Source organism: Schizophyllum commune, assembly GCF_000143185.2.
Source record: "Schizophyllum commune H4-8 unplaced genomic scaffold SCHCOscaffold_1, whole genome shotgun sequence".
Classification (NCBI taxonomy): Eukaryota; Fungi; Basidiomycota; class Agaricomycetes; order Agaricales; family Schizophyllaceae; genus Schizophyllum; species Schizophyllum commune.
The window spans coordinates 4097890-4125538 of record NW_026089538.1 but is presented as its reverse complement, the minus strand read 5'-3'; the positions used below and the strand labels follow the sequence as shown (position 1 = coordinate 4125538).

The 27649-nt window shown below is 57.1% G+C and overlaps 14 protein-coding genes across 14 annotated transcripts; 5 read left to right on the top strand and 9 right to left on the bottom strand.

Moving 5' to 3' along the window:
* Window positions 1–58: 58 nt before the first annotated feature.
* Window positions 59–2006, bottom strand: SCHCODRAFT_02484986 (amidase signature enzyme; the record flags this gene model as incomplete). Its single annotated transcript, XM_003035542.1, has 7 exons — window positions 59–157; window positions 209–348; window positions 404–1175; window positions 1231–1398; window positions 1447–1520; window positions 1570–1785; window positions 1838–2006. 7 exons carry the CDS (start codon window positions 2004–2006, stop codon window positions 59–61), a joined length of 1638 nt encoding a protein of 545 aa, XP_003035588.1.
* A 1552-nt stretch (window positions 2007–3558) lies between these two features.
* On the bottom strand, window positions 3559–5431 carry SCHCODRAFT_02043077 (DEAD-domain-containing protein). The gene is made up of 7 exons (XM_003035543.2): window positions 5161–5431; window positions 4992–5111; window positions 4813–4939; window positions 4447–4759; window positions 4087–4397; window positions 3777–4035; window positions 3559–3722 (listed from the first exon to the last, which is right to left on the bottom strand). Exons 1-7 carry the CDS (start codon window positions 5166–5168, stop codon window positions 3667–3669), a joined length of 1194 nt encoding a protein of 397 aa, XP_003035589.1. The 5' UTR covers window positions 5169–5431; the 3' UTR covers window positions 3559–3666.
* Window position 5432: 1 nt separating this feature from the next.
* SCHCODRAFT_02559621 (uncharacterized protein) lies at window positions 5433–7131 on the bottom strand. The gene is made up of 8 exons (XM_050343749.1): window positions 6682–7131; window positions 6532–6624; window positions 6462–6473; window positions 6254–6415; window positions 6141–6198; window positions 6020–6090; window positions 5707–5961; window positions 5433–5654 (listed from the first exon to the last, which is right to left on the bottom strand). The coding sequence occupies exons 1-8, from the start codon at window positions 6781–6783 to the stop codon at window positions 5589–5591; spliced, it is 819 nt and encodes a 272-aa protein (XP_050203194.1). The 5' UTR covers window positions 6784–7131; the 3' UTR covers window positions 5433–5588.
* Window positions 7132–7927: 796 nt separating this feature from the next.
* Window positions 7928–9235, bottom strand: SCHCODRAFT_02482729 (uncharacterized protein; the record flags this gene model as incomplete). The annotated part of the gene is made up of 4 exons (XM_003035545.2): window positions 7928–8743; window positions 8791–8933; window positions 8982–9063; window positions 9119–9235. The coding sequence occupies 4 exons, from the start codon at window positions 9233–9235 to the stop codon at window positions 7928–7930; spliced, it is 1158 nt and encodes a 385-aa protein (XP_003035591.1).
* A 445-nt stretch (window positions 9236–9680) lies between these two features.
* On the top strand, window positions 9681–12213 carry SCHCODRAFT_02695906 (uncharacterized protein; the record flags this gene model as incomplete). The annotated part of the gene is made up of 4 exons (XM_003034733.1): window positions 9681–9962; window positions 10015–10105; window positions 10156–10298; window positions 10351–12213. The coding sequence occupies 4 exons, from the start codon at window positions 9681–9683 to the stop codon at window positions 12211–12213; spliced, it is 2379 nt and encodes a 792-aa protein (XP_003034779.1).
* Window positions 12214–12553: 340 nt separating this feature from the next.
* On the bottom strand, window positions 12554–13865 carry SCHCODRAFT_02743624 (uncharacterized protein; the record flags this gene model as incomplete). The annotated part of the gene is made up of 4 exons (XM_050347175.1): window positions 12554–13369; window positions 13417–13568; window positions 13617–13698; window positions 13749–13865. The coding sequence occupies 4 exons, from the start codon at window positions 13863–13865 to the stop codon at window positions 12554–12556; spliced, it is 1167 nt and encodes a 388-aa protein (XP_050203193.1).
* Window positions 13866–14108: 243 nt separating this feature from the next.
* Window positions 14109–16313, bottom strand: SCHCODRAFT_02608678 (MFS general substrate transporter). The gene is made up of 11 exons (XM_003035547.2): window positions 16006–16313; window positions 15931–15953; window positions 15855–15879; window positions 15747–15802; window positions 15505–15694; window positions 15280–15434; window positions 15034–15224; window positions 14853–14984; window positions 14690–14798; window positions 14397–14584; window positions 14109–14295 (listed from the first exon to the last, which is right to left on the bottom strand). The coding sequence occupies exons 1-11, from the start codon at window positions 16180–16182 to the stop codon at window positions 14216–14218; spliced, it is 1326 nt and encodes a 441-aa protein (XP_003035593.1). The 5' UTR covers window positions 16183–16313; the 3' UTR covers window positions 14109–14215.
* Window positions 16314–17323: 1010 nt separating this feature from the next.
* On the bottom strand, window positions 17324–17995 carry SCHCODRAFT_02482585 (phosphatases II; the record flags this gene model as incomplete). Its single annotated transcript, XM_003035548.2, has 1 exon — window positions 17324–17995. One exon carries the CDS (start codon window positions 17993–17995, stop codon window positions 17324–17326), a length of 672 nt encoding a protein of 223 aa, XP_003035594.2.
* A 2442-nt stretch (window positions 17996–20437) lies between these two features.
* On the bottom strand, window positions 20438–22243 carry SCHCODRAFT_02675005 (uncharacterized protein). Its single transcript, XM_003035549.2, has 4 exons — window positions 21756–22243; window positions 21607–21706; window positions 21425–21555; window positions 20438–21359 (listed from the first exon to the last, which is right to left on the bottom strand). Exons 1-4 carry the CDS (start codon window positions 22053–22055, stop codon window positions 20550–20552), a joined length of 1341 nt encoding a protein of 446 aa, XP_003035595.1. The 5' UTR covers window positions 22056–22243; the 3' UTR covers window positions 20438–20549.
* On the top strand, window positions 22156–23868 carry SCHCODRAFT_02711191 (uncharacterized protein). Its single transcript, XM_003034734.3, has 4 exons — window positions 22156–22519; window positions 22573–22654; window positions 22709–22860; window positions 22912–23868. The coding sequence occupies exons 1-4, from the start codon at window positions 22247–22249 to the stop codon at window positions 23743–23745; spliced, it is 1341 nt and encodes a 446-aa protein (XP_003034780.1). The 5' UTR covers window positions 22156–22246; the 3' UTR covers window positions 23746–23868.
* Window positions 23869–23967: 99 nt separating this feature from the next.
* SCHCODRAFT_02608669 (uncharacterized protein) lies at window positions 23968–24301 on the top strand. The gene has a single exon (XM_050344330.1). It carries the CDS (start codon window positions 24042–24044, stop codon window positions 24255–24257), a length of 216 nt encoding a protein of 71 aa, XP_050203192.1. The 5' UTR covers window positions 23968–24041; the 3' UTR covers window positions 24258–24301.
* A 176-nt stretch (window positions 24302–24477) lies between these two features.
* SCHCODRAFT_02662211 (uncharacterized protein) lies at window positions 24478–25775 on the top strand (the record flags this gene model as incomplete). Its single annotated transcript, XM_003034735.2, has 4 exons — window positions 24478–24582; window positions 24635–24716; window positions 24768–24919; window positions 24972–25775. The coding sequence occupies 4 exons, from the start codon at window positions 24478–24480 to the stop codon at window positions 25773–25775; spliced, it is 1143 nt and encodes a 380-aa protein (XP_003034781.1).
* SCHCODRAFT_02042874 (uncharacterized protein) lies at window positions 25743–26988 on the top strand. The gene has a single exon (XM_050341595.1). The coding sequence runs from the start codon at window positions 25926–25928 to the stop codon at window positions 26640–26642; it is 717 nt and encodes a 238-aa protein (XP_050203191.1). The 5' UTR covers window positions 25743–25925; the 3' UTR covers window positions 26643–26988.
* A 69-nt stretch (window positions 26989–27057) lies between these two features.
* On the bottom strand, window positions 27058–27523 carry SCHCODRAFT_02608666 (uncharacterized protein; the record flags this gene model as incomplete). The annotated part of the gene is made up of 2 exons (XM_050344329.1): window positions 27375–27523; window positions 27058–27161 (listed from the first exon to the last, which is right to left on the bottom strand). Coding segments are annotated over exons 1-2 (215 nt in total), but the record flags the coding sequence as incomplete, so codon positions are not given.
* Between the last annotated feature and the right edge of the window lie 126 nt (window positions 27524–27649).

Below are 27649 nucleotides of genomic sequence, written 5' to 3'. Positions count from 1 at the left end.
GAGGAGATGCAAAAAAAGAACAAAAGGGTCTCTGAGCATAGTATCTCACACTTGCGCCTCACATTTCCGCCTCAATCTGCCTCCAATCCCCGGCAGAACGCTCAAATGCATCGGCGACCCGGTAGACGGTGCCCTCGTCCCACAGGTTACCGACGATCTTCAAGTACGTCAGGCCTCGAGAAGCACGACATGCGCAGAAGTGCCTCACCTGCAGACCGACTGGAAGGCGAATATCCTTATCCGAAGGTGAGAGAATGAAATCATCCGTCGGCGGCGCGACCCCCATGGGAATCGAGAGCGCAGGGTGCCCGGTGCCGTTGAATTGCGACGTGTTCGCGATGATCCCCGCTGGATGGAGTTCAGCATTCGGCACTCCGATGCCCGCAAATGAATTCTCACTTACCATAGTGGTCGTGCGTATGCCAGGGCCCTCCATCCGGGCTCGAGTGTCGCTTCGCAGTAAACGGCACCGTAGGCATGATGAGCACGTCACACTCCTGCAGCACCGCGTCGTATTCCTCCTTCAGCCTCCGGACCTGGTTGACCGCGCGGCCGTACGCGGTAGCATACTTCAGCCCGGCGCCACCCCACGCGTACTCGGCGCACAGGCTCGTGTTCTTCACGTACGTGTGTGCGCGATCCCACTTCGCCTGGTCCCACGGTAGCAGCTTCTCGAAGTACTCGTTCAGGTAGAGCGCGCGGCGCTGACACTGGCGGCCAATCCGCGTCTGCGAGCTGCCCATCTTGTTGAGGACGGTCATCACGGGGAGAATCTCGCGGTGCCGTGGGACGGAGACGGGAGTGACCTGCGCGCCAAGGTGTCGGAAGCGCTGGACTGCGAGCTCGAAGAGGCGCCCGACCTGAGGCTGCAGTCGGGGAAGCTCGATGCCCTGCTGAAGAATGCCGATACGTATGCCCATGAGAGGATATTCGGGTCGCCTGGAAGAGAGAACGTCGTTCGCGTAATGAGGGACGAAAGCGCGAGCGGGGGCGCCTAGCTGGCGGTCGTCGATCCCATCGTAGCCAGCGACGATCTCGAGTAGGAGCGCATTGTCAAGCACAGTCCTCGTCATAGGCCCAACGTAGTCCACACTGGCCTCCGAAGACAAGACGCCAGTGTAAGGCACCAGGCCCACCGTAGGCTTCAGCCCGACCAGACCACAGAAAGCAGCAGGCTACGCGAGAAGGTCAGCATGAGGACTACACCTGTAAACCAGCAACAACACGCACCAAGCGAACGCTACCGCCTTGGTCACCGCCCATGCCCATATCAACTTCGCCAGAGCCAATGAGCGCGCCGCAGCCAGAGCTAGAACCACCAGCGCTGAACCCTTTGGCGTACGGGTTTTCGACTGGGCGTCCAGGCGAGGAGTCGGATGCCGCGCCGTGAGACATGTTCTGAAGAGAGATTAGTAACGGCGGGAAGACGGTTAGCGCAGTATATACCTCGCAAGTAGCCTTCCCGATGATGTTGCCGCCCGCCTCGAGGATGCGGGTCACAATAGTGGCGTCCGTGCTGGCTGAGACGAACGTGAGAGGCGAGCGTGTGGCGCTTCAGAGGACACGCACGGACGAATTCCGAGACGACATCCGTGCCGAACTGGCAGGGAACGCCAGCCAGGCAGATGTTGTCCTTCAGACAAATGGTCTTGCCCTCGAGACAACCACCACGCCTCCCGCTGACAGTCACCTTGGTCGCCCAGCCCTTCAACCGATTTTCTGCGTCCGGCGGTGCGCGAATGTTGTATCGAGGGAAAACATCGTAGTCGACGGGTGGCATATGGTCTGCAGAAAGTCGGTCATCGTACAGCTCGAAGAGACAGGCGAAGAAACAAACCTGGAAAGCGCATAACCATGTCGAGAGACTGCTTGAACTGCCCCATGAGCTTGAGGTAGTCCTCAGTCTCCTCCTCCTTGATGGTCAGTCCGAGTCGCTGAGACGCCTCTCGAAGATCATCTTCCGAGACCGTCGCCACCTCGGTCAAGAGAACGTTCGCGTCTGTCATGTCGTCGTGTAGCAGTGGACAAGTAGACGAGGACTTGGGGAGAGCGAAAGGCTAGCGGTTTGCTGCCACCTCAGCGCGAAAAATGCCTCATATAACCCACCTAAAGTTCGCGAAGGTCAGATATGTGCCCGGTCGGTCTTTCGATAGCTCGATAGAGCACTGCTGGAGATAGCGTTTTGGGCTCGCTGGGTATTGGGCTAGGGCTCGCCTTCGCGCACGATAACAGCGGCCCACCCTCCCTGCACGCGTAGGCCTCCGGGATGCCTCATGTGTGGGTCGCGCACAGTCGGCTTCGCGGATAGCGAGCCGCCATGGGTGGCGGAGGCAATTCGCGCAGTGACAAAGCGCTGGCCAAATGCACATACGGGCCACAGGAGATCCCCATGCGGAAGGTCTTGATCGGCGAAAGCGGGCTCGGGGGCCGCGAATACGACTTCCTTTCATCTTGGTCGAATCGAATGCAATATCGATCCAGCGATGAACAGTGTCGACCCGATAGCATGTTTGTATTTCTCCGAGGACGCCAAGAAGAGAGTGTGAGCGCGAGCGTCATCCTTGTAGCCGTTCTTCTATCTCGCCTCTTCGAGCGCGCAAGTCGGAACTTCTTGCGGGAGACCCTGGAGCCTACCGTCGAGGACGAGAGATACGCTGACGCAAGCCTGGTCGTAAACTTTGGGCTAGTGGCTTGGTATTCATCGAAATGAAGTTCCTCAGCGCTGCCTCATTGTCGAACTCGTTAAGAACGGATCCTGAAGTTTCTATCAGCGAGTTGGAAGGTCCGGAGCGGATATAGCTGCGCGAAAAAGGCGTTCAGCGTACGTACATCGTCCAGGAGAAGTTGTGCTCGTCATGGCCCACGACCTGCGTATCTCTTCGAAGCGATGAAGTAAACTGTCGCACGCGAGCACTGAGAAACAAGGACAAGTAGTCGAGCTAGCTGTCCTCGCACACAGGCGCTAAGATGAGCCCCAATCTGAGAGTTTCACGTGCTGGACATGGCGTCGCCGACGGCAACAATCGACAGTGCGACAGCGTCGAGATCGAGTACGCAAGCTGCAATGCCGACAGTCGTCAATATGCAAACCCCGCAGACGTGCTGCGTGGGCAGGGACATGAAGCGCATGCTGTATCATACAAGGGTGACTGGCGAGAACTAGGGGCGGGACCGTTGATACATGTTTGGGCGGCCCATCAGCTCGCCTAGACCCAAAGTTCAAACGTTCAAACCCTGCCTTCCAATTCCGTGGACCCACCATTCCACAAGCACCGTCAATAACCTCAGCCATCCCTCGAAGCGCGCCCTCTGTCCGGATAAATACATCATTCATTGGCCACCCGTCACGTATTACACATGCCGCTACAGCGCTAGCACGACAACATTTTACAGCACGAGCGAGGGCTACCCCGCGACATGATAGGATGGTACGCGTCATTACAACAGGCATGCGTTACAACAGTGCGGTAGGTGCAAGGGTGATGAGGGGGGCAGGGCGAACGCACGGAATATTGGTCGGCGGCGGACGCAGAGAATGACGCGCGAGCGCACGGCGGTGCTACAGTACGATATGATGAGACAGAGAGACGCAGTGAGGAAGGACGAAAACAAGAGGAGAAAGAAACGTGTGCAAGCGTCAGAGTTCGTCGAGGGTTCGTCAAACGCTTAAATGAGGTCGGCAACGTTGAGAGGCATTTCGTCGATCTGGGTGTTGTAGAATTCTATGGGGTTCGGTCAGACAACGGCGGCGTAGACTCGATGCTGAATATACTCACGCTCGATGTCGCGGAGCATGCGCACGTCGTCGGTGGTCACGAAGTTGATTGCGACACCCTTGCGACCGAAACGACCGCCACGGCCGATACGGTGGATGTAGTTCTCCCGGTTCGTCGGCAAGTCGTAGTTGATGACGAGGGATACTTGCTGAACATCGATACCGCGGGCGAGCAAGTCGGTGGTGATCAGGACACGAGAAGAGCCTGAACGGAACTCCTTCATGAGGACCTCACGCTGCTTCTGCTCCATGTCGCCGTGCTGTGAAGCCTGTCAGCGAAGATCGGAGGTCAGAGGGGACTGTATGCTCACCATGGCGGACACGGTGAATTCGCGCGCGTGCATCTTCTCCGTCAGCCAGTCGACCTTTCGGCGGGTGTTGCAGAAGATGACGGCCTGCGTGATGGTGACGGTCTCGTACAAATCGCAGAGCGTGTCGAGCTTCCACTCCTCGCGCTCGACGGCGATGTAGAACTGCTTGATACCCTCAAGCGTAAGCTCGTCGCGCTTGACGAGGATGCGAACGGGCTCGCGCATGAACTTCTTCGTGACCTCCAAGACCTCGGCCGGCATCGTGGCGGACAGGAGGACGACCTGGATGTCCTGAGGAAGAAGCTGGAAGACTGTTCGAGTGTCAGTCATGAATTTCGACCCTCCATGTGATCGACGCACCCTCGTAGATCTGGTCCTTGAAACCACGCGACAACATCTCATCGGCCTCATCGAGACAGAAGATCTTGATGTTGTCGGTGCGGAGGGCGCGACGGTTGATCATGTCGTGGACACGACCCGGGGTGCCGACAACGACGTGAACACCCTCCTGGAGCTTTGCAATGTCCTCGCGGACGACGGTACCACCGACACACGCGTGGCACTCGATGTTCATGTAGTCGCCAAGCGCGATGACGACCTTTTGGATCTGCTGCGCGAGCTCACGCGTGGGTGCGAGGATAAGCGCCTGGGTGCCCTTGATCGACATATCGAGCTGGGGAGGGGGATCAGCATACGAAGTGTGTGATCGGGAATGTGTGGACGCACCTGCTGCAGGATGGAGATCGAGAAGGTAGCGGTCTTGCCGGTACCCGACTGCGCCTGCGCAATAACGTCGTGGCCCTTCACGACGGGGACGATAGCGCGCTGCTGAATCGCAGACGGACGCTCAAAACTTTTTACAGCTGTCAGTGATCGGCGCGCATCGGAAGTAGCAGCAGACGCACCCGTAGGCGTAGATACCACGGAGAAGCTCCGGCTTCAGGTTCATGTTGTCGAAGTTGTCGACGACCTGGTCCCAGTTGGACTCAATCTCGCCCTCGGCGACATCCTGGAGAGTATCTTCGCTGCATTCGCTGTTAGCTGGCGCCCTCCCTCGCACTCCGGGCGACGTACGCAGACATATTGGGCGGTTTTGGTGACTTCCAAGCACTTGCTTGGGATGTGGGGGCTTTTGGTGGTGGCGACGAGCGCGGAAGACGGTGGCTGCTGAGCGCGAAAGTCGCCGACGATGATGATCAAGGATCAAGATGGAACGCTGTGATGAAGATTTTTGTGTCGGCATTCGCCGGCTTACTAATCCGGACATTGGGCCTGGTCCTCCTCGGACCTTGACACCAACCTATGCCGGAGCTCGCGTTTCTAGTACACCGAAGCGCTCAAGAAGATTGACCTTCGAAGTTGGGTGAACGTTCGTGAAAGCAATCTGACATATTCTCTCGCCAATGCTACTGGACCAGGGCATGCCTCAGTTCGACGTCATGCCCTTGGCTCTATGAAGGAAAGGAAGAACTCATACACTGAATGAGAAGAATGCATGTTGGTCATGTGTCCACCGCATCTCTCAGTCTGGGAAAGATGGGAAGAACATGACAAGCAATCAGCCACATCTGGAAAGAGGCTTTATTAGCGAATGCGTCATCTCAAATCATGAAGACTCACGCTATACCACCAGTACGCGCGGGCGTCTGCCGCTTCCGTGCACCCCCTTGCAAAGAGCATGGTGCTGGTCAACCCAATCCCGCCGAGAAGGAAGGCAAAGGCGACGGGAGGCTCCCAGTAGTACACTAGCGCGGATGTCCAGCCAAATAGCGATACGCCTAGCAACCATCGCGAAAGACGAGGAAGGATGAGAGGAACTGTATTGCGCCCTACTGCGGCGTCACCTGCGCGGTCTCGGAAATCCTGCGCGTAACCCTGTAGGATGGAAAGACGATCGCATCATGCACTGTCCGTATAGGTAAAGACCTCTGACCGTGGTCGCGAATATAGCGCCGGTCATGGCCAATGCGCTACGAGCGAGAGGCGAAAGTGGGCGGCCATGATCTGTTAAGTCGCAAGTTAGTCGGTGCATGCCTGAACATTCCTCGACTTACCAAAGCAGACCGTCATTCCCCAGCCATAACAAACATACCCGATGGCGGATAACGCAGTCTTCAGTACGCCAATTCGCGCCAGCCCACCCTCATTATACACATAGGTGGGCCACGAAGTAGAGCGCGCTGCACGGAAGAAGACCCCGATAGGCGCTCAGAGCAAGCGACGCGGCGAAGAAGGCAAAGTGAAGGATGCGCGTCGCCTCGGGAGTGATGCGGCCGGCGGAGACAGGGCGATGCGGCTTCGAGAGGCGGTCTTCTTCCAGCCCGAGAAGCTGCGAGAGATCAGACATACCATTGAGCAGGTAAATCTGAGTGTACCTGGTTCTTGGTCTGCAGCAGACTTGGGTCAGAAGAGTCAATGCGAAGACCTATGAACGCGGCGGCGTACCTGGAAGGAAAGAAGGTGAAGCTCTGTCCACACAATCCCCTCGACTAACGCGAGCGTGTCTGGGGGTCCAGCGAGGACCATGCCCATGGCCAGCTGCAAGTTCGTTGATCAGTAAGAACAGTTGACTGAGCCGCATCCAGAACAACGCACCGCAGGACAAAGAAAGGGTGAAATATCCGTCTCGGTAAATAAGTAGACCGTGTAGATCCCCTTGGTCAGAGAAGCAATGAAGTCCCGCAGCGAGGACGACATCGTGAGTTGAGGATGTGGCCCTGGCTTTCGTCTCGCCTTATAGCGCTGAGCTATCAGTTCTCCGCCCGAGCATCGCGCAGTAAGACCCGAAGACAGGTTCAGGTCCTAGAAGTGCATGCAGGGTGTGTATCTATCACGACGCTCAAGGAGCGGCTACGCTAGATGGGCGACAGAGGCTGTCAACCTTGGACTCCCTTAGGCGACAGCGGAAGGAACTTCGGGCTAGTAGGGTCGGCAATAACCTTGGCTACAATCCATATCAGAGAGGTATGGCAGATACTAGTGCATCTTGGTAGTTCATATGCGTTATCAGTGAGGGCCTGAACGGACATGGTGGGAGTACAGAGCAAGCCGGCGCGTGTGTCAGCGTGTGATGCTTGGTGTGATGTTCTGTTTGGCAGCATTCGGCTATTTCCGGTGGACCCACACGACCCAATAACATTCATCATGAGGCCAGAAGATAACTACACTTCTTCAAGCAAGTCTTTCGAACCCAAGGCTTCTCTCTCCTACGCCACCTGAAGGACATAAGCTTGGCAGCCGGGAATCACGTAGAGGTTTACACGGTAGCAAAGTGGCGCAGATACTCCCATTACCCTAGCCAGTCGGCGCGCTGTGCACATCCAAGATGGAATATGCAGACACGCGAAATCGCTAGACAGCTTAGCTCTTCGTCCGGAGCGAATGCGCAGGGTGACTGTCCGCGCCTTGCGCTCGTCGTCGGAGCGGCCACCCAAAGCCATCGTTGAATGAGTGGCTATGAGAGCCCGCGTCGTCTTCGAGGCGCTACATTCCCCGAGAATAACACCGAGCACGCGCGTAAGAGAGCGACGCTGAGGAGCGGCGAGATGTGTAGCGCGTTGGACGGGCGGTGTCGGCGTGGTCAACCTCCGAGTCGAGATCGACGCTTCGTCGAGCGACAGTGCAGACGGCGCGAATGCAGCGAGGGCTACCTCGCGGTCTCTACATGGATCCGCGGGCCAGGAGAGCGCCAGAGAGCTGCGGCCAGAGTGCCAATTAGATCGCTTGACGCGCAGCGGGGACGGCGTACGCGAGTCGAAGGCGGCTATGCGCCATCATGCCTCGCGATGAGCTATACACAAGTTCGACAACGGCGCGAGCGCGAAGTCGAGCTGCAGTCTCGCTACCTGTCGTCGAACGAGGCTAGATAGACGTTGTACTTGAAGTACGCCCAGTCGTTGCTGCAGAACGTCTGCGTTGGGTACTTGCCGTTCCGCACTGCCCACGACGGCGGGTTCTTGATGGGGTCGCGCTTGCATGTCTGCAGCGCACGTTGGCCTTTGCGCGTCGGCGACGGGAGCGGGCCAGAGCAGTCTTCCTCTGCAGAAGGTGACTTGGGTGGCCGGTAATACGGGTGCGCGCGCTTTGCGATGCGTACTGAGCGACGCTCGCGGTAGACGGAGTAAGGAGGGTCCTCCTCGGGAGGTGGCGCATCCGGAGGTACGTCGAGCGTCCACTTGGCGCACTTCTTGCAGTAATTGTCCTCCTCGATAGCGGCGTTTTTTAGTATCTCGACGGGATCGTGTTTACGCGGACGGTGATCGGGTATGACATAGCCCGTTGCCTCGGAGGGAGTGAGGGCCTCGTCGTCCTGTGTGTACTTTGGAGCTTCAAAGAACCACGTAGGAGGCTTGATCCGCTCATGTTGCCACTGTCGGACGATCCGCCCACAAAGCACATGCCACTGTGATGTAAGGGGTGTGGAGCACCTGTAGAGCATCGCAAACGCCCATGAGCAGACGGAGAATGGATGCGTGAGACACTCGATGACCCGAAACTGATCGCTTCCTGGAAGATATGGTTTGTTGTGCACTGGGCTGATACCGCCATTGAGGTCCTCCTTGGTTTGTGGTTTGAGATGAAACTCATCTTGAAGTGCACGAGCGGCCTCTGTGAGCGGTATGAATACGTAGCGGTAAAGGCCGCTCGCCGGAGCCAGCTGTCCTGGTTAGCACTTCGCTTGGGGAAGGAATTGGACTGACTTACTGCGGACAATGGCCGACGAGGCCTGTTATTGCGACCCTTCTGCGCTGCGGACTCTATGAAGTGCATGACGTCCAGATACGTCCTGTAAGTGGGCACAAGCACGAAGGCTCCTTCCCGCAACATTTCGCCTATGTCTTTGCGAACTAAAACCTTGTCAGATGAGCTAATGCGGTGGCAGCTATATAACGTACATACGATATGGTTTTCCGGAGAGTGCAGGTAGTAGGGAAGGCCTCCTCGCTTGAGACCAAATATCCACTCCTGACATGCGACCTATATCCACTGTGCTCAGGAGGAAGGCGAGCAGCCAAGGCAGGATTGAGCTCACAGTCATAGGGCTGGCATCGCTGGCATCATAAGGTATTAGAGGACACTCATATACGTCACTTGTAGCGCCGGTGATTGGACAGAGGAATTCATCGCGGTAGTGCTCATACGCAGTCATGGTCGGACGGATGGAATGGCGAGAAGGAAGGGGCAAATCTGCCTCCGAGCTCGGTCCGACACGCCGATACCAAACATTGTCAAATTGAAACCCGTCGCAACCTTTATTGTTTTCTCCTTTGTTCCTTTGTTCCTTTGTTCTCTTTGTCGCCGCCTAGTTGCAACCATGCGTTGTGGCTGAAACACGGCGCACTGGCTCGCGTGAATACCCTCGACGTCCGTGCGATGACCAATTCCCACCGTCCAGCAGCCATCACATACCATATGGGGCATTCGATAGCTGCGAGATGGTCACGGCCACCCGGGAGGCCGAGAGGGCATGGCCCAAATGAAATGAACCGGACCACATAAATGCATCGACTTTTCTCCCTTATTCTCTCCTTCATCCTCTTCTGCCTCTTCCTCTCTTCCTCCTCCTCCTCCTCTCCCTCCTTGCATTGCTCGACATGACACGGCGTAGGCGCAATGGTGTGTCGAGCAAGCCTTCCGCCACAGCTGGCAAGTGCTCGCAACCCAAAGCCACTCAAGCTCGTCGCAACTACCACGGCAGTGTTGAGGGGTCACCTGTGAAGGACACCGCCAAAGAGCGTCCGCCCGAGCTCCCACGCAAATTGTTGAAGCTGGTAGGGCTGAGGAGATGCGTAGTTGGCTGTATGATTGGTCCTCCTTGGCTGGTCCAGGGCATACACATCGTCAGCCGGACACTCAAGAACTCGCACGCAGATATCGTAAGCCCATCGTTCGTCAACGTAGTAGAGACCGCGCTAACGCCTCGTACAGTATCACCGTTTCAGAAACTGTGTCGGAATTTTGGACGAGAAAACGGGAGAGAAAGTCATAGATCTGGATGGCACAGGAAATTATGAATGGGGTGAGTCGCACTTCAGTTCTTCACGTTGATAACTCAGTCTTGCTTCGCAGTCCACTTCGACATGCATCATCTTTTCGATGGCCGCTCTGTACAAGGAAGCGCATACGGAGGGGGAGAATGGGCTTTTTGCCCAAAGAATCTGAGGGCATTCGTCGCACATATGAAGGCCAATCCTGGGGCAGACTACAAGACGGTGCGTTGCTAAAATGTATTTCGGGGATGTGGCGCTCATCAAGGTTTGACAGTTGTGTCCAAGTGGCCTTTACGAATTCATCATATACGGCTTTCCCAGTGGTCAGCAACATCTGTTCGGCCGGTATTCTGATGACCAACGCACCTACGCTCACCTCAATAAGGACGGCAAGGCATGGACTAAGGACGAAATCCTCCAGTGGTACATGGATAGCCAACACCGTCACGGTCCAGTCGAAGCGCGCATTCTGCAAGTAGGTGACCAGGGCTTCGTCATTATCAGCCACATGAACCCCGTCTTCGTAGTCTTCGACTACGCCTTGAAGATGAAGTACCGCGTTATCGACCGCTCAAATGAGCCGGATCTCATCAAGGGGATACCACAAGAAGACATTGACTTCTTCAAAGACGAGTTGTGGCCTGTGGTACAATGCTGGTTCGAGGCTCCCTCGCCGAATTTGACCCTCGCGCTCAAGAAGCAAGTGGCTCGACCTACCGGTCTCGGTGGCGCCGTGCGGTCGGAAGGCGCCGTCAAAGTCGCCCCTGTCACCCCACCAGTGCGCACCTTCCGCAGCGCCCCAGAGAAGGTCCCGGTCACCCGCGATTCCCCGCCTCCAGCCTTCCTCGTTCCAGAGTCGGCCAAAGTTGCTGAGGTCAAGCAACACGTCCTCTTCGGCGGTCCATCAACCGACCGAAGTGAAGTGAGATACCGCTACGCGTCGTCCGACGCAGGCGCATCCGACGCGACCCAATCGCAATACGATGATACCGAGTCTCTGGACGACGGTTCATCTAGCTCAACAAGCACTGCTATTCCTGGCTCCGGGCTTGTGTCCGCCTTCCCCGACGACTACGACTACGATGTTGATCCTGAATACGGCGCCGACGAATGTGATCCCAAGTATGACGACTGTGACTATGTCGACGACGGCCAGCCCAATGCGGAGCCCGACGACGACGTCCAGGAGCACGGTCTCGCACCACCTGACGACGATGAGGACGATTTAGACTATCAAAGGACTAAGAGCGAGTCGCCTTGCCCTGCGCGCCCAATGTACGCGGACGATCCTTCCACTGACGACGACTCGGATGGGGAATCGACTGCGACTGTACGAGACGAGCGCGACACCGATACATTTGCTGACGCGAGTGCGACTGATCAAGAGCCACCACCGTCTGGCGAGCCTCCCGCAATCCCGTCTGCACTTTCAGCTGCACCGTCAACGTCGACGGCGCACCCCGTTCCCTCCACATCTGTACTCAAGAAGCCTGCCGCGTCCAAGAAATCCAAGAAGATCGTGCACTTCTCTGGCGAAGACGAAGAAAATCCTGGGGAGCTCGAAGAGCATTCTGACGGTATCAAGAATCAGTCGTTACCGTCCTCCACGTCGGCCTCCTCGTCCACATCGGACCCCACCTCGTCCTCCGCGATGACGACCACTGGAACGCCTCCCATCGGACCGCATCCGGCGACCACCTCTGAGCCACCTCCGGACGACTCGCCGCCCAAACCACGACGCTCCACACGTGCCAAGCAACCTCCCAAGCCTCCCGGGACTGTCCACGCGCCTCCTCCGAACGCGCCATCTCTGGCTGACCGACCCAAGCGCACCGGTAAGGCCAACAAAGCGGCTTCAGCAAGGGCTTCGGCATCTGCATCTGCATCTTCGTCTAGTGGCCAAGGGCCCGGCCAGCCCCGTCCTCCCGCTAAGCCACGCGGTCAAAAACGTACTCGAGACGACCGCGATGCGGACGATGATCAAGACGACCGAGACATCGACGACCAGTTCGAGGACGACGAAGACGCGGACGAGAGCGACGACGTCGAGTCCGTTCATTCCGAATACCTACCTCGCGCAAAGAGGGCTAAGAAGACCAAGGCGCCCACTCAGGGCAAGGGCAAGCCCCACAAGTAATCTCACGTTCATTCAACGACCGCTCGCTCCACTCGATTATTTATCTGACGATCTTTACTCCTAACTTATTCCGTTCTTTTCCTCCGTGCCCGGCGCACCCCTTCTGTGACCTCGTGCATGTTTGTTGTACCCTACGGCCCTCTGTTTCCACTCCCTTAATTTTAACCGCTCATCAATATTTATACTATACGCCATCGTTATAATCTATACTATGCGCGCTGGGCACGCCACTCTGGAAGCTGCTGGGATAAGTCCAGCGCAAGTCTACGAGCTCGCATGTGCTCCCGAAGTGATTGAATATCTGGCGGAACGTTCTGGGCGAGCGACGCGCAGGTTCGTGCTAGTTCTGGCCCGCGTACGAGGCAAGGTAGACATTATGTCGAAAGAAGGCCCAGTCGTTGCTGCAGAATCGGTGAGTCGGGTATCGGCCGTTCCGAGACAACCACGAAGGCGGTTTCATGATCGCATTGCGCTTGCATGTCTGCAGCGCATGGCGGCCTTTGCGTATTGGCGACGGAAGCGGGCCAGAGGATTCTTCTGGAGGTGATGACTTCGGCGGGCGTTGATACGGATGCGGCGCGCGCTTTGCGATTCGTACCGAACGGCGCTCGCTGTAGACGATGCGAGAGCGATCCTCTTCGGGAGGCGGCGCATCTGGAGGTACACCGAGCGCCCACTGCGCGCATTTCTTGAGGAAGTGATTGTCCGGCAACTGGCCGCTTTCGAGCAGCTTGGCGGACTCGTCAGCATCACGCGTGCTCTCTAAAAGGTATCCTGTCGCTTCAGAGGGTGTGAGGTCTTCGTCGTCCAGCCCATATTCGGGCTCGTCCAGAAACCATCCTGGCGGCTTGATCCTCCCATACAACCAGTGGCCAACGACGCGTCCACAGAGAACTTGCCACTGCGACGTAAGGGTTGTTGAGCGCTTGTGCAACACGTTGTACGCGTGCGAGCAGACCGAGAACGGATGCGCCAGACATTCGACCACTGGAAATTGATCGCTACCGTTCAGAAATGGCTTGTTGTGCACCGGGCTTATGCCGTCATTGAGATCCTCCTTGGTTTGCGCCTGCATCTTGAACTTCTTCTGAAGCGCGCGCGCCGCATCAGTGCATGGGATGAAGACGTAACGGTACTTTCCATTGGCAGATGCGAGCTGTTCATTGGTGAATACACATCTCGCCGGTGTAACAAAAAGCCTACCGCGCATGACGGCCTCCGCGCTGACTTGTCATTAAATTTGCGTCCTTTAATGCCTGCACAGTCTATAAATCTCATCGTGTCCAAGTAGGTCTTGTAAGTAGGAGCCAAGATGAATTCTCCTCGTCGGAAAAGATCGTTGATCTCCCTTTGGACTGAGCAGCGCGTCAGATTGATCCTGTGCACACAGACTAGGAGCTCACAGAAGACATAGTTATCCTGAGAACGGAGATAGTAGCAAAGGCCACCTCTTCTGAGTCCGAACACCCATTCCTGGCAAGCGACCTGGGCGATACATGCTTAATAACAGGTAAAGGCGTAGAAATGTATCGTACCGTCTTTGCATCAGCGTCTACCGCATCATAAGGGATGAGGGGGCATCGATACATATTCTTCGTCGAGCCAGAGATGGGACAGATGTATTCAGTGGGGTACCGCTCAGAGTCGGGCATGGCTGCAGACGAATGAGGTGCAAGATGCCAAGACCAAAGCGTGAATCACAAAAGCCACGCGTACCACCACGTGACGTGCACGCGAGATGGGTGGCTGCGAACTTGCCGCTGGTTCTAAGTTAGCTTGAAGGCTCGGTTGAAGGCTTGGGAATCCGTCCACATACATATGATGTGTGACTTTGAGATCGCAAGGAATGGCCTTGAATACGAGAGACCTTTGAGGTGGTTTAAATCAGCGACCAATGCTCGTCAACCCGCGGCTCAACGCCTCTATTTGGGTCTACCTAGTCACGTACGCGTGAGTAATCTATCCACAAGATCGTCCGGAGATCACCCAGCCACTATCCACTCTAAAATTTGCCCCAGAATTTCCTCAAGACCATGAAGCGCACGATGAGCATCATGGAGACCGCGGCCACGATCATGCTGCCTGTGAACGTCATCAGCACACCGAACGTAATTGTTACACCCCCCCGACTACTGATAGGAAGTGCGAAGAGCGTGAACGCGTCTCATAAAGGCGGCACTCACCTGCATAGTACCCCACCGCCTCATACCCGCCCGTCTGACCGTAGATAGCGCCGCTTATGGGCGGGCCAGCGAGCGCGCCGCACGCAGCGAAGGTCATCGCCATGCCGGTGCGGCGACCAATGTCCTCGACCTCGCCCATCTCGTAGAGCGGGATAAGGAAGTTGGACACGTAAGCGCCGGATGGGACACTGAAAGGGGTCTCAGTACGACATTACAGCGTTGCTCAGGTGGGGGTGAGGGCATTGAGAAGAGGGTAGGGGAGAGGGAACACGAGAAGAAAGCTGTTGACATACCCATAAAGCACGGCGACGGCGATTAAGCTGCCTTGAGAGCGCGCAAAGGGCCACGCATAGGTCATAACCGCGCAGATGAGCGTGAGCGGTGCCATCACATTGATCGCGCCTTCATCCCCTCGTCAGTCTCATGCCGCTCTTAGGAAACATTTGTGGCACCCACCATATCTATCCGTCAGAATGCCCGCCCCCAAACGGCCAAGGGAGCTGCTCGCATTCGCTATGGACACGAGATAGAAGGAGAAATCCTCAGAGACGCCGGCCTTGGTTGCACTTACGTCGATGTAGGTGAGAACTGTCGCGTCAGATGAGTTGAAATTGAGTGTGCCGAAATATCGACGGACCTGTATACAGCCCCAAGAACGCGACGATACCAGACAGGCAGTAGATCGTGAAGGGCAGATACTTGAAGGCCTTTGGGTTCACGAGGCCGCCAGCCACCCTTTTCGGCGGTAGGCGGCGCTGGAGGACGAGGTTTGGCACGGAAAGCGCGACGAGGATGATGAAGCCGAGAATGCGCATCGTCCAGGGGAACCTAAAATGTGCGATTTAGCGGTCTGAGGATTCGGGAAATGCATGAAAGATCGCACCCTACGCGCTCAATGAGGTTACGTGCGGCGATAGGAAAGATCGTTCCGCCCATCGACGACCCGATGGCGTTCATACCCAGCGCCAGGCCGCGCCTGCGCCTGAACCAGTGGCCGATGATGCCCATCATGGGACCGAAGATGATGCCACACGCGAACTGAAGAGTATGATTAGTATTATTAATGGCCGGAATTAGCCAAGGAGCGAGGGGAATCGCGCATACGCACCCCCGTGACTATGCCCTGGCAAAGGAGGAAATGCCAGTATTTGGTGCATTCGGCGACGAGGAAGGTCGCGACGACGAAGACGCAGGTGGCGAGGAAGAGGGGGGCCTTGAGATAGCCGAGGTCGAAAAGGCGGCCGGTGACCAGGCCGGGGATGAAGACGAGGGCGTATTGGATGGAGCCGATCCATGCACTAAGATTGGTTAGCGATACGGTGATGAATGAAGGGGATGAGTTCAGCTCACATTGCCGAGGCGGACGTATCCGGAAGGACGTTCTCCTCGTAATAAGACTGGAAGACCTTGGGGGAAGCGTCAGTCTCGATCGAGACGCGTACACAGGGTAAGACTCACGCCCCACGAGTTGACATAGCCGAAGCTGCGCGTAGCTTTCAGCCAACAGTTCTCTCTGCAAGTAGTACATACTCACGTTGAGAAGGTACCGCACATCGTCTGCAATGAGAGGTCAGTATTGTTCCCCGCGATCAAGACACAGTGCACGTACCCCCGCCACCACCGTCCAAGCTCTGAGGCCGCCGTCAGGAAAGTCGTCATAGACTGCCTTTTCGTCCTTGATGGCCTCCTCGTCGCCGCCGATGGGGACCTCGTTGATGGTCGCGCCGTCGAGATCGCGGTCCTGGATCTGCGACTGCTGGGGGATAGACTCTGCTGGCACAGACATGATTGAGAGGCGTAAAAGATCGTCAAGAGAGCGAATGTTCGTAGCCAATGTCGTGAGCCAGCGCCGCCCGTCGCGCGCCCTTATAAGCTGGCGCAGGACGAAAAGAAGGGAGCATGAGTCGCAGAGACAGTCCGGAATGATCGGACCGGCGTAATGTTGAGACGGAATCAAACCATATCACCCACCTTCCCCCGCCCTTGGCCTTATAAATCGCTGACCAACACAGGCGCTTTGGGACGGACATCGACCTCGTTCAGTGCTTCTAGGAGATAAGGCTCTTCATCCCCTCCAATGCCCAGCAGAAAATGGGATCGCTGTGGGCTACCTTGCGATGGAGAGCGCATTGTGACATCTTCCGAACTGGCTGGTGGAGTTGTAACGCTCGAGGGCCCGTCGTACGTCGGCCTGCACCGTCTTGTGAGCCCACACAGGTGGCGAATGAATGTAAGTTGAAGTCGGAAAAGTACCTTGACGGTTGGCCGAGGTGTATCTGATTAGATTTCGTCCACGCGAGGCGACGCGTGAGCCGGGACGACGCGGCCCGCGAACCTCCGCCGCCATTGTTCGCGAGACACAAAGGTCAGAAAATCGTCGAAGCTGGCCGGAGCATCGAGCACTTGATACGGAGAGCAATACATTGTCCAGCCGTACGCGGACGTCACCAGGAACACGAGCTCGGGCATGACTCGGGCGAAGACAAGAAGCCTAGAAGCGACATCATCTACATTTGAAGGTCTTCCAAGATACTAGTTATGTCAACATTGTAGCTATGGTACACGCCTGCTGAAGTTCGCAGATACATAGGATAGATAGTCCGAGCTATAGAGCACGAGATTAATAGCTTGGTCCTTGAGACGGAACAGGGATGCGCTGTGCAGATCGTATGCAAGACGGGCCAGGGTATATACACCAACGTCTGTGTTTGCCACTCGTGGGCTGCGGCTTTTGGGGCACGGCTGAGTCTAGAGGGAGCCGGGCGCGACAAGGCGGAGATATCCTGTTCTAAGTGACCGGTCGCATGTGCCTACGCGCCGTGCTGGGGCAAGGCGGGCGGGACGGGCGACCTCCTACACGGCGTTCAACATGACAAGCGGGCGCAGGGAGCAGGGCGGGCGGGCTAGATGCCGCCTGGCAGCGCGTGCTATGTCGACGTGCGGCGAGGAGCGGCGAGCAGCTTGGTTTCTTGCAAGCGTGGCGCGGCAGAGTGCGGATGGGTCTCCGATGGGACGAGGGATGGTGCGGTGGCGGCGCCTGCCCAGGGCGCCTCTTCCCCTGCGGCGCGCTCGATCGCGTCGGCGGATGGGACCGCGATGTCGCGTCCTAGATGATCGCGCGCGTACTCGTGCAGCTGCTGAACGAAGCCGAAGTTAGGGCGCGCGATCCGCCGGCGGGCGGCGATATGGCGGAGAGCATCCATGGGCGTGCGACCATGAGCCTTGACGAGGTACGCGGCCGCGACAGCGACAGAACGCGAGACACCTTCTGCGCAGTGCACGAGCACAATGGCGGGTGATGACGTCGAGAGGGCTTCCTCGATGAAGTGAACCATGGAGGGTAGATGCGCCGCGAGCTCCGCGAAGGGCGAGTCCTCGATGCGGACCTGTTTACGCTGTATACGCCGGCCGGCGGCGGAGGCGGGCACCGTGATCGGTTCTGGAAGTATGCTGAGGACATGCGTGATGCCCGCGTTCGCCAAACAAGGGGCGCTCTCCGCGAACGCGAGGTCGGAGATGAATAGGTTCGGCAGTATTTGCGAAGCGCTGCCTGCACACGGCCGCTTGCTCGTGGACGCGATCATGGGTGCCGGGGACATGGGGGACGGCGACAGTGGCCAGTCGGCGCGCTTAACAGAGTGGGACGATGGGGGCGGGAGGCAGAGCGCGCTCGGGGCCTGCTGGAACACGAGGCACTGAGCCATGTTTCAGCGGACGGAAGGCGGGACACGCACCATCGCAGGAACCTCTACACACATCGAGATGGACACGCGCGGGGGAAACGTCGTGGGGGGCGAAGACAGGAAGCGATGAGCAGAATCCGGGGCGCACACGGGCAGCTCCACTGGCGATGGGGTGGCGGGAGCGCGGACGGGTGAGGTAATATATATGCGGGCACGCGGGCGGGGCGGGGCGGGTGGGGTTGCAGGCTTTCGCGTCAGAGAGGACGTTTGGGTTTTGTACCCGCCCGTCCCCCTCGAGCTCCGTGCCCGGCAGTGTGCGTCGCAGCAGCACTCCCCCGGCGTCCGCGTCAGGCCCTGGCTGGGCCGTCAAATTCCCGCTTCACCCGTGTCACAGGCCGCCATCAGCATGCTGTGCCCGCCAACAGCCACTCATGTTGCTTTTCCCGGTCTTGTTCTCGAGCTTCATTGGCTGTCCGGTTGCTCCTTGCGACGCGAGACAATGGTCAATGACAACATCCTCGGAGCGGAGCACGGGGAGGAGGGTGATGCGTGACTACTCTTTCTTGTCACAATTTGGACCTTGCCTCCTCTCCACCGTTGTCCGCGTCAGAGCGGGTTGTTTGGAGTTTTGCACATCTCCCCTCGTTATCGTCTGGCGCGTCGGGGGACAAGAGATGCCGCCTCAATCCACTTGAAGAATCGGGGACAACAGAGAAAGTGAGGCCGACGTCACATCTTCACGATGGCGCCAAGTCGGCAACTGCGCATCCCGAACCGGTCAATGCAGTGACCGCGAAGAAGTTCAACTTCGGATTCCCCGACTTCGACCACCCAGCACTGCAGCGCAGCCCTTCATACAGCCCAGGCTTACTTGATCAGCAGTGGGCTGTGAGCATAGTCGGTTTCGGATGCCTGTACCAGAGAAGCCCGCGAGTACTCTGCCGTTCACACTCGTCATCTCAATCCAAATCGTCTGCTCAAAATTCGCTATTCCCTTTCTCGGGGGTCTATCTCCCTCTTACGCTCACGTACCGTCTCGTACCGTTTGCTTCGCTCCAAAAGCCTAAATCCTCTGAGTTTCGTCTCATCGTCGTGCGCTAACCCGCGTCCTCGCTGCAGATGTCGTCAGGATCTCGTTTTGCGGTCAGCCTCACACTCGTCCTCACATCCCCGCCTTTCCCAAGCAGCATATCAGCAACCTGTAGCCTCTTTCCATTCAACTCAGTAGACATCACGCTGATCCCATCTAATCCTGCTGCGACATGATGCTCGCAGATCCTGCCAACTCCGGTACGTTCCCCACGCCGTCCTCAAGCAGTGCTTCTGGCAAAACCCCCAGGATGAACGCGTCGTCGGTGGTATCGCTGTACAGAGAATGCCGTCGAGGTCACATTCACCATCAAGGTCGAGAAGAAACGCCGCCGGACGTCGAGCGCATCCGTGGCCCTGTGCCCGCGACTCTCGCCACCACGCGCCGATGTAGCTCATCGACTCCCCCGGACACATCTTACCACCTATCAGTAACAACGTCAACTGTCAGATCGTGCAGATCTCCCGTTTAACCGGCCACAGCTCAGCCCCTGGACTGTGCTGCGTCATCCGCTTCGAAAGGTAATCGCACTCGTACGCTGCCGACGAGCACGACGCGACCACGGTGCGCCGCGACACTGGCTCCCTCAGCGGGCGTTCGCGGTGCTCTACTGCTTCAGTCCTTATGAGCGGCCTTTAACTACAGCTACTGTCGACGCTCGACAACTCTCCGACGCTGGCTTATTTTGCTTGCAGATCCAGATCGTCTGCTGGAAAGTTCTCTGCCACCCTTGGCGGCGCAGCTTAATCGACGCGTGGCGAAGTTGAGTTTGAGGCAACGGCCGCCAGCCCGCCTGATGGGCTCCTCGGACTCGTGTCGCAATATACCTGAGGTCCATTCAATTGTGCGGTCGGTCACCTTGCCGCCTTTGGGGTGAGGTCTTCCTCATCGTGTATTTTCTTGGGGAGCCGCACTTTCTAGTCGTCGCCTAAGACTCGCGCAATCCTTGTTCGAGCAGCGAAATTTTCCTGTGTTTTCACGTCCACGCCTATTATCATGACGCATCATCGTCTACTTTCTCTGGTTGCGACTGGTGTCGTGAGTCATTGTCACTCGTTGTGCGCAGGAGGAGCCCGGAGAGGAAGTCTGCACGACCTGCGGGCCAACATCGCCCGAAGACGAACTTTCGGGACCGAGGCACGCGGATATCACGCCCTTGATCACATTCAAAGTTCAACTTTGACGTCATTGCATCTGTTGCTCGCTTCGCATACTCCCCGCCAACGCAGTCGTCGACTCATAAGCATTTGACGACTGCAACACGGTCTGCTTTACTCATTGAGGGATACATAATACCTAATAAATATGTGGATGGACACGAGGTCGACCCGAGCCGTGCGCAAAGCCTTGAACAGCGACCCAAGAAGTGTTTCTTGATCCTTAAGCATGTTCGGTTTGGGCTAGTGCTCTTCTCCTCTTCTTTGTGGGAGGCTCGTGTTCCTCCGTGGTAGCTGGCGAAGGTTCAGACGGTCCAGGCGTTGGCGCGCGAGTCTCCTGGTCGGTCTTCCGTGGGTGCGGCGAGGAACGAGAGGCCTGAGGGTCTTGCAAGGGAATGACAGTGGGCGCGCTCGCCAAGGCCTTGCGCTTCTTGGGCACTTCCAATTGCGTTGTTGTCACTGCAGGTGCCGAGCGGGACTTGGCGAGACGCTCGGAGCGACGGCCATTGTTCACATAGTCCGCAACTTCGATCGCGTCGCTGCCTTCACCAGGGCCAGGAGATAGAGGGGGCACGTCCTCAAACCAATATCCGATGGTCGGCCACAGCTTCTTGTAGAGTTCGAGGTCCCTGCCGCGAAGACCACTCCCCTCCCTGTCAACCCTGCGATAGAGCAACTTGAGGCCGATGTCGGTATACACGTAGGCCTTGTTGAGGTGCGAGCAAACGACCCAGTTGAGGGTGGCGGGCTTCCGCGGGTCGACGATATGCGTGGCGATCTGTTCCGACTTGGAGTTCACCAGAGCGTTGGTGACGCGACGGCATTCTTCCGAGATTTCCTCCGGTTCGACTGTCGAGGAATATTCGGAGGGGCAGCACAGGTCGTCAAGAGCGCGATCCTCGGCTTCTTGCTCCTCGACACTTCGCGGCTTCACGTGTGCGTACGATCGCAGTCTTGGGCCGAGGATAGTGATTGGCAGACGATGCCCTTCGTAAACGTGCACCGCGAACAACGACGAAGTCTGAGGGAACCACTGGATGAATGGGAATCAGTGAGAGATGTTCACACCCAGACCATTGGAAAGCTGGATGAACGCACCTGGCGCGCGCTCTTCTTGGGGTTATTCCTGATTATTTCCATGTCCTTGTCCAGAGTAAGGGGAATGATCGAACAGATTCCGCTACCAGGGCCCTTTGTACCGTCGAAGGCAAGGTGACCAGTTCCGCATACTATAATGTCCGTAAGTCTTTGATATAGAAAGCGGGGAATGTCAGACGCACGGACGTCTTGATTGCCCGAGCAATCGAAGTGCACAACGCGAGATAACGTGTTATCGGCATTCTTGACGATTGAGCCGTATGCCGCAACAAGACGATAATACTGTAGCATGTCAGTATAGTGGATGAACGTTCAGAATCGTTGCGCTCACAATATCTGGACGTAGAGTTTTGAGGCACCTGGGCACCCAATGCGCGACGGTCATCGTGCACTCGGGGTACAGACCGTAGAACAGGCAAGATAGCCCGACCATTTCCAGTACCTTTCGACGTAACGCTTGCGACCTGTATTTTCCCGTCTCGTGCGGTGGTGTCGTAGCTCTACCTTTCTTGGACGCGGGGACGACTGAGCTGGCAGCAGTGGAGTCACCGTCCTCCTCCCCTTCGCTGACAACGGACTCGGCATCGTCAGTAAGGGAGGAGACAGAGAGGGGGGATGAAGGGGAAGCCATTCAAGGCATGGAGATATTATGGAACGCGCTTCGCGCCTGGACGATGCAGGAGGGCCTAACTTCAGGCCTATATACACGCCCGAGGGCGCAAAGACCGGCCGCTACGCATCATAGACCAGATACATCGCCTCCTAGTGCATTTCTCTTGTTTATGAGACAATTATTGTTCGCCGCCCCGTATACTGTCGTGCATGGGCCCGTGGAGGAGTGAAGAAGAGGAAGAAGCTAAAGTCCGGATCGGGAAGTCGATCGGGGATAGCGTGCATGCAAGTGATGCGATCAATTCCCTTGTTCCTTCGGTCCAAGCGCACGTGTTGGAACTTCTCCCACTTTGGCTATTCCCTCTCGGTCGCCAGAATAGGATGGAAAAGCCTTGGCTGAAGTGCCCACTTTCTGGCGAAACGGAGAAACTAAGCCGCGCCAAACTTATCTCGGATTCGGTGGTAGACGAAGAGGATCTCAAGGTTTAATCCCTCTATGAAGTTCTTTCTCACTGATCCTGATAGAGGGAGCTCAGGTGGCCAGGATAGAGTGGGTATGGGGCCTGAAGCGAGGAGGTCTTCTATACTATCTCGCACAGCCTCACAACTGTATATTCTGTACGTCGTCTATGGCGCCAAGTGCCACCCTACAAACACTAACCTTGCCTGCAGTTCGCAAGGACATCGCGCACATGTACGCCCGATTCGAGTTCACCCTTGCGCCCACATTCGACACATACACCGAAATAATGCAATTCTCTGAGCATGCCGGTATTAAGGATCGCAAAGAAAGGGATAAAACCCCGCGTCGCCCTCTAACTGCAGTGGGTATGAAACCCCTTGATTCCTTCAATTACTAATGCTGTCGTTCAAAGCTCTCACCTACGGGGCGCTTACACCGTTATGTCTTTATACCGTTTACCGACGCCGCCCGCAAGCTCCAGACCGAACTCAACTTGCTGCCTCAGACCGAAGCAGACCTTGCCGCCGAACTAGAACCCTACGAGTCGAATTCACAGCTGGCTACATTGCCTGAATGTCGCGAGTCGCTCCCGGTGGTTGAGTGCTACGCTCACCCATTCTCTGTAAGCACCTGCGCCGAGCGCGCCTTCAAGCACCACGCCTTGGGCACACACATAACGGCGCATTACTCTCTCGTGACCCACAATATCGTTCGCCTATGGTCCGAAGAGGGAATTCAGCCTCCGACGTGGTTCGTCAATACCCCTGGGATGGACGAAGACGACCAGACTCTCACGAGCTCCGAGGGCGCAGGCTACGAGATGAGCGTACTTCCGCAGGCTGAAGGATCACAGGCCGAGGGCACCGTGACGCCTCATAACCCGCGAAAGCGAATCGTCTTCGATGACGAGGAGGCCTTTCGAGCCAACGTATGCGACTGGGCGAAGAAAGTGGACCCCAAGTCGAAGCCTCGCAAGCAAGCACCTATACCTCGTTCGACCATCCCGCTGCGCCGTTCCGTCCGCATATATAACCTTGCGCACCCATATAGGAAGCCACCTCCTGTCTATCGAGCAGAATCTCCCGTGCGCGAGGCGCCGTGGCCGACCGAAGATGATCGAGACCCCGTGCGTCACCCACCGGCTTGGACGGAGCGTAACAGTCGCTTTCCGACGCGGACGTTCTCCAGCAACGACTGGGCATACTTCTGTCGCGGAGTCGCTCTTGCAGCCCCTGGAGTGTCCTAGCAGAAGTCGCTCGATTGCGCTTCTCTCGGCACTCTCGACTAGCTTGAGTCCAGTTTCTGGCTGCTGCTATCAATCGGAGTCCTCTTCCTTACGCCGCCTCCGCCAAGTAACTCCACCGGCTCGCGACTCATCCGCGCCATCTCGTCATGGATGTTGATTCCTCAAGCGATGAAGCGGTGCACTTCCACTGAGCGGCCGACCAAAGCATAGTCGCTTTCACCGCCGCTACAGCCAGTCCGAGCAGCATGCCCGGGACTCTATCAATGATGATCTCACATCAGCTCTGTTGCCTCCCTATGGACGTCGTCGCCTCCACTTGCAACCAAAGACGACGCACGCCTACTCGCCGGCATATCGTCTCTGCGGTCACGACGACTGTCTTACGCTCTAGGGTAGTCAACGCTGGTGGGACGGTTCTTGCATCGTCGGGCTCCCTGCAGACCACCCACGACTCGGCGCCACGGGCAGTGGGGATGCTCGCAAGGCGAACTGGTTGGCACACGAGCGGGTAACCACGACAATGTATAGATTTGCCGCGCTGTCGACGACCGGCGCCACAAATATGCAGGCGCGGTCGTGACGCCGCTCACTGTACTTTCGGCAGGCGATACTCTTGTTGCATCCCAATTAGGCAGTCTTTGTCGGATCTACCCGAGTATGAGCTAAGTTCTCACGGTCCATGCAGAGCCTGGCATCCCCTCCACTTCATTCTCAGCCTCTACATCGGTCTTCATGTCCTATAGCCCCTGGAACAGATGTCCTCTTTCTGGCGCGGTCGAAAATCTCGCGAGAATACAACTCATTCCAGACTCGGTTGTCGACGAGGACGAAATTCAGGTAAACGTTCTTCGTTCTTATCCTCGCTCTAAAGCTGATGGACGTATCACAGGTAGCCCGCATGGAATGGTACTGGGGCTTGAAGCGAGGCGGATTGCTGTACTATCTCGCCGAACCACATAATTATATCTACCGTGGGCGCAATTATTGCGTACGGTCAACTAGTGCTGATCTGGCCCTCGCAGTCCGCCACGATATCGCTGAATTATATGCGCGGTTTGAGTTCTTGCTTGCGCCCACCTTCAAGACACACCTGGATATCATAGAGTTTCGTAAACGCGCTGGTGTTATGGACCGTACGGTGGGAGATGCATCCTGCCGCCGCCCATTGACAGCTGTACGTATGAATTGCACCGTTCCTCATCCTATGACTCATCGCTCCCTGACAGCTCTCGCCCAAGGGTCGCCTCTATAGATATGCACTCGTCCCCTTCACCGACGCGGCACGCAAGCTGCAAGAGGAACTGCAGTTAACATCTCAAACAGAAGAGGATCTGGCGTACGGACTTCACCCAGTGTCGCGGACTCCGTGGGCCAGAGGCTGCGAAGCCTTTCCGGTCGTCGAATGCTACGCTCATCCATACTCCGTCAGCACCCTCGCCGAGCAAATCTTTGAGTATCGTAGACTCGGCACGCGCATCACGGCAGAGTATTCCCTCACTACTCTTGACATCGTTCGACAATGGTCCGAGGAGGGCATACAACCTCCAGAATGGTTCGTCGAAGCTCCTGGTATGGACGAGGACGACCAGACGTTGGGTGGATCCCAGGCCGACGGCTACGATGTTAGCATCGCCACACAATCGGACGCCACCCCAACACCTGACAACACCCGAAAGCGCAAGGTTCGCGACGACGATGACTTCACGGACGGGGTTACCAAGTGGGCTCGAGGCGTGGATCCGAAGTCAAAGCCACTCGAGCAGCCTCCGAGGCCACCCTCCCCAATCCCCGTCCGTCGCTCCGAACGTCTCCTGAAACGCGCCTATCCGGATGGGAACCCACCTCCCGTCTACAGACCGGATTCTCCTGTGCGCAAAGCGCCATGGCCGACAGCCTTCGGTCAGGATCCAATCGGCCACCCTCCTGCGTGGACGAGGCGTAACGGTCGATTTCCGACGCGGAGCTTTTCAAGCAATGATTGGGCTTATTTCTGTCGCGGCGTCGCTCTTGCAGCCCCTGGAGTGTCCTAGCGGAGGTCGCTCGATTGCGCTTCTCTCGACCCTCTCGACAAGCTCGAGTCCAGTCCTTAGCCGCTGTTCTCACTAGAAGTCCTCTTCCTAAAGCCGCCTTGACCAAGTAGCTCCATCAGCTCGCGACTCATCCGGGCCATCTCGTCATGGATGTTGCGTCTTCAGCAGGCGATGAAGGGGCGCACTTCCCTTGAGCGGCCGACCAGAGCGTCGTCGCTTCGGCCGCCGCCACAGCCACCGAGCAGCATGCTCGTGGCTCTATCGTCGAGGATTTCGCATCGCCTCTATTGCCTCCTTGTGGACGGCGTCGCCGACCAAAGACGACGCACGCCTACTCGCCGGCATATCGTCTCTGCGGTCACAACGAATGTCTTGCGCTCTAGGGTAGTCTACGCTGGTGGGACGGTCCTTGCATCGTCGAGCTCCCTGCAGACCACCTACGACTCGGCGCCGCGGGCAGCGGATCTGCTCGCAAGGCGAACTGGTCCGCACACGGGCGGGTTACCATGGACAATGTGGAGATTTGTCGCGCCGTCGACGACTGGCGCCACAAATATGCAGGCGCGGTCATGGCACCGCTCACTATACTTTCGGCGCCCTTGCTCAATCCCAATTAGACAGTCTTTGTCGGATCTACCCGAGCATGAGCTAAGTTGTCACGTCGTGCTGGTCCATGCAGAGCCTGCCAGTGGCGTCCCCTCTACTGCTTTCTCAGCCTCTGCATCTTCCTTTATGTCCCATAGCCCCTGGCACAGATGTCCTCCCTACCCTGCCTCGCACCACGCCGTCGCCGCTCCCAGCGATCGCCGCAGAGGTCATCGACTCGCCTTCAACCACGCCATACTACTCTATGACGCCTACCATTGATCCTCTACCGTCGCGATTCCGCACGAGGTCACCCTTCGTCCACGATGTTGTGCCCGGTCTAGTCCAACACCCGGACCACCTCGTCTCGAGTGTTCGCCCAATATCCCTTTTCTATCTTTTAGATACAGTGCGTTGTACGCTATGTCCCATCAGATTTCCCTTCATATATCGCCAGAGATGTCGATTGAGCCAGCAACTCGCGCGGCTTTGACCTTATTGCATCGCAGCCGCCGTGCGATGGCAATTGCTGTCCCTAAAATGACGAGGCGATCCTTGCAGTCGAGTTCAAGGTAGCCTCAAAGCAATCCGTGGGGCAGCGTCGTAAGACAAAGTCCAACTTGAGAAGATTGACGCACGCATCTGAGGGAGACTCAAACTATGCGAATAACGGCAGATCATCGATGCATTAGGCGACAGCGAAAGTGCAGAGTACAATTTATCGTAGGCGATGAGTACAGAGGTGATGGGAAGTCCATATACAACGGTGAGGTGCAGAGGCGGCCATGCGAAGGCGCTGATCTGTACAGGAGATTAGTTATCCGTGAGCGAGGTGCAGCAGACAATGTACCGAATGATTTGCGCTAAGCGGGGTCGGTGGTCGTAGGCGACGTCGAGGAGAGGAGGCGAGTCCTGAGGTTCCGGTTGAGAGGCGGCGAGAAAGTTGTTGTCAGCGAGTGCACAAAGGCGAGTGGCGCATAACGTACCGATTGATGCAGACGACTAGCGTGCGACGACGGCAGTATCGTCGCGCTCAGGTCTCCTACGAACAAAACGTAGCAGGGCTGTCATTCCGACGCGCCACTCAGCCACTAGTCCTCGCACCCACCCAAATCTTGAAGGCATGGCGCGCGTCGGGGGCCGGCGGCAGACAAGCGCGGGCTCGACGACACTGACATGGGGAGGGAGGTGAAGTCCCATCCATCCACCAGCACCGACGAGCAACCACCCCACCTTGCCGCGGACGTACCCAACACCGTCGCAGTCGTCGAGCTGTTGCAGGCGACGAC

Excerpts from the sequence above, each read along its gene's own strand:
- SCHCODRAFT_02675005 (XM_003035549.2), bottom strand. The coding sequence starts at position 22,055 with ATGGCTTCCCCTTCATCCCCCCTCTCTGTCTCCTCCCTTACTGACGAT. Across the intron at positions 21,707-21,755 it reads AAACTCTACGTCCAGATATT|TATTATCGTCTTGTTGCGGC; the intron begins GTGAGCGCAACG and ends GACATGCTACAG. Across the intron at positions 21,360-21,424 it reads CCAAGAAGAGCGCGCGCCAG|TGGTTCCCTCAGACTTCGTC; the intron begins GTGCGTTCATCC and ends CCATTCATCCAG.
- SCHCODRAFT_02043077 (XM_003035543.2), bottom strand. Across the intron at positions 4,398-4,446 it reads CAAGGACCAGATCTACGAGG|TCTTCCAGCTTCTTCCTCAG; the intron begins GTGCGTCGATCA and ends ACACTCGAACAG. Across the intron at positions 3,723-3,776 it reads CATGCTCCGCGACATCGAGC|AATTCTACAACACCCAGATC; the intron begins GTGAGTATATTC and ends CGAACCCCATAG.
- SCHCODRAFT_02559621 (XM_050343749.1), bottom strand. The coding sequence starts at position 6,783 with ATGTCGTCCTCGCTGCGGGACTTCATTGCTTCTCTGACCAAGGGGATC. Across the intron at positions 6,625-6,681 it reads CACCCTTTCTTTGTCCTGCG|CTGGCCATGGGCATGGTCCT; the intron begins GTGCGTTGTTCT and ends ACGAACTTGCAG. Across the intron at positions 5,655-5,706 it reads GCGCGTACTGGTGGTATAGC|ATGTGGCTGATTGCTTGTCA; the intron begins GTGAGTCTTCAT and ends GCCTCTTTCCAG.
- SCHCODRAFT_02711191 (XM_003034734.3), top strand. The coding sequence starts at position 22,247 with ATGGGCCCGTGGAGGAGTGAAGAAGAGGAAGAAGCTAAAGTCCGGATC. Across the intron at positions 22,655-22,708 it reads GCCTCACAACTGTATATTCT|TTCGCAAGGACATCGCGCAC; the intron begins GTACGTCGTCTA and ends CCTTGCCTGCAG. Across the intron at positions 22,861-22,911 it reads CGCGTCGCCCTCTAACTGCA|CTCTCACCTACGGGGCGCTT; the intron begins GTGGGTATGAAA and ends TGTCGTTCAAAG.
- SCHCODRAFT_02042874 (XM_050341595.1), top strand. The coding sequence starts at position 25,926 with ATGTTGCGTCTTCAGCAGGCGATGAAGGGGCGCACTTCCCTTGAGCGG.
- SCHCODRAFT_02608669 (XM_050344330.1), top strand. The coding sequence starts at position 24,042 with ATGGACGTCGTCGCCTCCACTTGCAACCAAAGACGACGCACGCCTACT.
- SCHCODRAFT_02608678 (XM_003035547.2), bottom strand. The coding sequence starts at position 16,182 with ATGTCTGTGCCAGCAGAGTCTATCCCCCAGCAGTCGCAGATCCAGGAC. Across the intron at positions 15,880-15,930 it reads ATGTGCGGTACCTTCTCAAC|CTTCGGCTATGTCAACTCGT; the intron begins GTGAGTATGTAC and ends AGCTACGCGCAG. Across the intron at positions 15,435-15,504 it reads GCCAGGGCATAGTCACGGGG|TTCGCGTGTGGCATCATCTT; the intron begins GTGCGTATGCGC and ends CATACTCTTCAG.